General features: G+C 41.0%; 1 protein-coding gene across 2 annotated transcripts; it reads left to right on the top strand.

Moving 5' to 3' along the window:
• Positions 1–656: 656 nt before the first annotated feature.
• Positions 657–3,275, top strand: LOC308127422 (E3 ubiquitin/ISG15 ligase TRIM25-like). 2 transcript variants are annotated; one of them, XM_080492461.1, is made up of 3 exons: positions 667–742; positions 983–2,293; positions 2,366–3,275. In XM_080492461.1, exons 2-3 carry the CDS (start codon positions 985–987, stop codon positions 2,767–2,769), a joined length of 1,713 nt encoding a protein of 570 aa, XP_080348587.1. In that variant the 5' UTR covers positions 667–742; positions 983–984; the 3' UTR covers positions 2,770–3,275. The 2 variants fall into 2 exon arrangements, with proteins under 2 accessions (XP_080348586.1, XP_080348587.1); XM_080492460.1 differs by having other exon boundaries at positions 657–742; positions 983–3,269.
• The last annotated feature ends 2,614 nt before the right edge of the window (positions 3,276–5,889 follow it).

Here is a 5,889-nt window from a genome sequence, read left to right as displayed (position 1 = left end):
GCTCAAAAGAAAATGGTCAGTGTTAATATGCATCAACAGGAGTTTGATTCCAATAATATATATACTTTTCCTTAAAGGTTGTATTTCAATAAAGTTGCTACAGCCATAAGTGTCCCTTGTAACTATGCAGTATTCTTTTATTTCTCCACGGAGACTCTTTCTTCAAGGTCAAATTATCTTTGAATCTATCCAACTCTTTCATTCACAAGGTTTTCTGCACACCTAATCACATTTTTGTGATGCAATGTCTTCTTAAGAATGACCCTGACAGTGGAAATACATTACAGCATGAAGACAGAAGCAATTGACAAATAATTAAGTTGAAATAAACAAACGTGATTCGATTTCAAATCCTGCGTTTGTGTTCATTTTCTGTATACAAGGTACGTGTCAGTATTGTGTTGCATTGTCTGTCTTGTGTTTCATTTAGTTGTGGCCTGCTGGTGCTTAGATGACAGAGTCAGTAGAGTTTCCAAGGGAGGTGGAAGTCCTACACTTAAAAACAAAACACATGAAAAGCAAGAACCTGCAAATTGTCAGGCTGAACTATCAACTCTAACTTTGTATTAGGGACAGTGTGAATGGAGTCTAAAGAGTTAACTGCAGTCAGTAAAAGGAGCAGGAGTGAGCAGCAGGGGAGGGACTTCTTCACTTCCTCAACGGGTCGAAACGAAACTTAACGAATCAGCTCAGTTCTTCCAAGGAAAACCAGTTTTGCTCTGCTGCTGTTGCTATTTTGCAAGTAAGCTTTCCTTCGCTTACCTTGTTTCTTCTTAGATCACATTGTTTTAAACTTGTTGTCTTTATAAACTGCACACTTCCATGTCAAACAATCCGTGTGTTCGTTACTCCTGACTCTACGTTGGAGTGTTACCCAGACCGAATCTTTGATTATGATTGTTGCACGTGTCAAAACAAGTGAAAGATATAATTAGACTATTTATGTCTGAATGTTTTACCCCCTTTACTTATTTTTGTCCAGATATGGCAACCGCCAGCAGTTTACTCTCAGAAGACAAGTTCCTGTGCTCAGTATGTCTGGAGGTATTGAACCAGCCAGTGTCCACGCCATGTGGACATAACTTCTGCCGTGAATGCATTCACGCCTATTGGGACAGCAGCCAGATTTGCCAGTGTCCATTTTGCAAAAAGACATTCGCTTCAAGACCTGAGCTCCAAGTCAACACCACCATGTCTGATTTAGCTGCTGAAGTTGCAAAGATGGTACAAGTCGAGGCCTTGACTTTGGACCCAAACCCTCAGGAACGAGCAGCGATCCTTTGCGACATCTGCTCAGAGACCAAACACAAGGCTGTCAAATCTTGTCTGGTGTGCCTCGTGTGTTTCTGTGAAGCCCACCTCGAGCCTCATCATAGAGTTTCTGTTCTTAAGAGTCACAAACTGATAGAGCCCATCAGTCACTTGGACGAGAAATTGTGCCAAAAGCACAGCAAGTTAAGAGAACTGTACTGTCAGACTGATCAGGCCTTTATTTGTGTCATGTGTTTGAAAACCGACCACAGGAGACACAATGTCGTCCCAGTTGAGGAGCAATATGAAGCAATGATGGTTAAAAAAGATGAGGTGATGGCAGATATCCAAAGCATGATACAGTCAACATCGGATAAGATAGGTCAGATCGAAAATGCAATTGATGTCAGCCAGAAGGAGGCTGAAATAGAGAAGCAAGCCACTGTGCAGGTGTTTGACGAGTTTGTCCGCTGTATTGAGAAAAACAAGACTGAGCTTGTGGAGGTGATCGAGGAGAGGCAAAGAGCGACGAAGCAAAAGGCAGATGGTTTTCTCAAAGAACTAAGGACAGAACTCAATGACCTCAAAAGCCAGAGCAGCGAGCTAGAGCAGTTGTCAAAATCTGAAGACCATCATTGTTTTCTCCTGAAATTTTCAACCTTGTGTTTGTCCTCAAAGAAAGACTGGACCAACATGGGTGTACAGTCTGACATGGGTTTTGAGGCAGTGAGACGGAGCATGAGCCAGGTAAACCAGAAAGCTGATGAAATCATGGAAATGATTCCTGAAATCAAAATGAGACGGAGGGGAGAGCGTGTGGTGGTTGTGACTCCTGATACTGCACAAAAACCGCTTCTCATATTCCAAGACCAAAAACAAGTTCCGATAGAACGTGCCGATGTGACTGTGGGGAAAGCACAAAAACCGCTTCTCATATTCCAAGACCAAAAACAAGTTCCGATAGAACGTGCGGATGTGACTCTAGAGAAAGCACAAAAACCACTTCTCATATTCCAAGACCAAAAACAAGTTCCGATAGAACGTGCGGATGTGACTCTAGAGAAAGCACAAAAACCACTTCTCATATTCCAAGACCAAAAACAAGTTCCGATAGAACGTGCGGATGTGACTCTAGAGAAAGCACAAAAACCACTTCTCATATTCCAAGACCAAAAACAAGCTGTGAGAGAGCGTGTTGTGGATGTGACTCTGGAGAAAGCACAAAAACCACTTCTCATATTCCAAGACCAAAAACGAGTTCCGATTGAGCGTGCGGATGTGACAGTGGAGAAAGCACAAAAACCGCTTCTCATATTCCAAGGCAAAAACCAAGCTGTGAGAGAGCGTGTTGTGGACGTGGCTCTGGACACAGAGCAAAATTCACTTTTCATGCGCCCAGGTAGAGAACAAATGCTGTTTGGAACTGAACTGGACTTTCTTACTGTCCCAATGAGTGCCAAGTTCCCAGTAAAGAAAAAAGTAAAGACTAAAGAGTTGACGCGGAAACATTACAGTTAACTAACCTTAACCATACATACGAGGAGCAGTGCCACAGGGGAACTGAACAAGACCAAATATACTTGGAACAAAATGAATAGGGGGTCTCTTCAGTGAGCTTTAATGCACTATATTGTTTATCTTTACGTGACATTAAGTGTTAATATGATTTGCTGTTGTTTTGTAATGGGCAAGGGTACAAGTTGAATGTGGATCCAGTTTCTAAGTTGTTGCTGTTTTTTGGTTTTTTTACACATTGTGATCATTAAGAGTAGTTCTAAATAGACAATATAATACTGTGGACAGATATGGAAATAAAGTCAATACTCTTTGATCTATAATAAACATAGCTGCAACCCATCCATAATTTATCAGATGGTGATTTGTACAAAGGGTGAGCACTCAGGGAAAGAAATATGTGTGCTGATGATCATTTTTTTCTGCTTTCTTGTTCTGCACAAAGACTGTAAACAAAGTGCTTTTCTTCATTTAACAAGTCTTTTGAATAAACTACATTTTGTGGACTTATTGCTTTTGTTCTTTCCTAATGTTTGTTTTGATATTCTGGAGTCATAGTTGTAAAGCAGCGAACGACAACTCTTTGAGTGTAATTTGGACCTACTGTAACTCAAACTGTTAACAGCAGGGTCGTCATAGGGTAGCTTCGAAGTGAAGAGGACTGTTTTTGTCTCTCTATACTATTTTACAATGACAGATGAAAAACTCAATACAGGTTTTGTATATAAATCTGAAGCTCTTGGCAAAGACAAAGTTTTGAACAAATGCAAATGAAAACAATCTGGAGGGTCATTGTGGTTTTGTAAACTCTAATAATTAACTTTTAATAAAAGCTACTATAGATCAAATCAGCAGCCTTTGTGCTGTATTTGTCCAGCGTTAGTATTGCATTGTGTAAAGGCTGCTGCTATGAATGAGTATAAATGAGCTCAGGCAACCTGCAGTGGTAAATGATGGTGGTTTATGATGGAACTCAGCAGAGTGGCGTCACACATCTTTTTGTCATGTTTGCAGCTTTGTGAGGCTTCGAATTCAATCGATAGTATTCTGCCCACTGCTTTCACTTCTGACTCCTGCCTGTGTGCTCCTGCCCCCACACTGATTTGTGCGTGCGATAAAGTGGATGCACACATTATCTTCGAGTGTGATGCGTGGGCCAATGTTCTTAAGCAGCACTGATTGAGCTCACCCATAACTGTGACTAAAAACCCAGCATGTTTGGGCTTTTATTCGTGGAAAATGTGCACATGTTCACTGCAATACAAGTAATTTTGTAATTGTGCCACCTAGTTTTGTGATCTCTAATGGAATGAGCAGGAAAGAGATGAAAGTATAGATTTAAATCTATAATATTATCATTTTGATGAGGGAGAAATAATTTTTTGAATCACAACTGTATGTTTGTGTAGTATCTTTAAATACCAGGTAGATGAGCATCAAGTAGGTTGGCTCAACATTATGTTTATGCAAGTGTGTCCCCCCTGAACAGCAAAAAAGTCAGATTAGTGACCTGAAACAGCACTGGGGAAGGCAGTGAATGCCGGATGGCTTCTGGAAAATCCAAAAATGTCCAGTCACGTTGCTCTCAACAGATTTAAAATGCTTGTCGGAGCCGTGCCACAATCAGAGATGTCACAGTAGGTGTTTTGACTTTTGCAGCCAATGAAAATCACCTGCTGGGGCTTCACTGATTGGGATGAGGAGGGTGAGTAGCGTGCTTATAGGTTTCAGACAAGAGTGCAAAGAGTTGTTTGTTGAACCATAATAAGAGCTTTGCAGTGTGTTTTGAACACAAGTTTGCACAGCGGTGCAAGAATATGCTCAATTCAATTTCAGCTTTTGTGTAGAATTAGTATGTTTCACCAGTCCAAAAACAGGCATATATGATTATACTGACCTAAATAAAGAATATCTTTCTTTGAACTTGAAAATACCAAAAAAATAAATTAAAGAATAAAAAAATTGTACTTGGACAGAAAAACTGTAGATGAACGACAGAAATGACTATATGGCAAATTTTCAACAGAGCCTTGCTTAATAAGTCTTTTTTGCAAACAATGCATTACAAAGTAGGTGGGTGGCACTCAGTTTTATTTTGTTTATTCATTTATAGTTATAAGTATACTGACATATTTTCTGTGTCAGTTTCATGATTTCCAACAGATTGTATTTTACACAAGTGGTGTTTATAGTACTACCTAGTACTCTCTGCGATCGAATCTTGTAATTCCAAGTATTTGAAGGAGAGCACAGCCCTTAATGGACAGGACATATCGCAGGAGAAAGCCACCCCAAGCCTCCAGCCCATCAAACACCTATGTTGCATAAGCGAGCGGATGAGAAACTCACAGCGTGAGATCGTTTACTGTGAGAAAGTCCGCTTTGAGAGGACACATCTCTGAATGCCACGTTATTTAAATCGGGTTTTGTGACAGTTGGAGTACATTTTTTTTGGTCACCGTTCATTTCATCTGCAGGTCTCGACCGTGCGTTATCGCAGGAGAGTGCGCGCACCCACTCAGTGCCCCCTGCAAGTTTCCCCGAAGGAAAGCCATCGGGGATTAAGCTGGAAGGACTTTCCACTGCACACAAGGACATGGGAGTGTTTTCGGCTTCCAGTGTGAGACTCACAATTCTGAGAGATGAGGAGTATTCCCTGCTCAAAAAGTGGAGGCGATGAGGCGTTTGGGGAGTTTTGTTGCTGGTGCGTAACTGGGTTCAAGCAGCTTCATCAGACCGGCGCGCACGCCTTTCTTTTTCTTTTTTTAAATGGATGGATTGACTCCTGCTGATATCAAACCCACAACCTTCCAGTAGCCACACAGTCTCTCAAGTAATAGACTGCTCTTCCACACTGAGTCGACCAACTACAACAACCTGTATCCGACATCCTTAGTATGGATAACCGAACATTTCGCTTTGCACAAATCCATTTCACAACTTTTCCCGGAGAATGGATTTGAACCAAATTGCTTGATACTGTAATAGATTGCTCCAATTATGGATGTCGGCTTTAGACTGGATCAAGTGACACATTCTGTGGTTTAGTGTTATTTTTTGTGATAGGATTTCACATCCTGCGAACAGTTGGAAAGAGTTGTAGCCTAAATCTCGTCGGCTCTC

This window comes from Lipophrys pholis, assembly GCF_963383615.2.
Source record: "Lipophrys pholis genome assembly, chromosome: 22".
Taxonomy (NCBI): domain Eukaryota; kingdom Metazoa; phylum Chordata; class Actinopteri; order Blenniiformes; family Blenniidae; genus Lipophrys; species Lipophrys pholis.
Note: the sequence above shows the minus strand (reverse complement) of the source record. Positions and strands in the feature narration are given on the sequence as shown.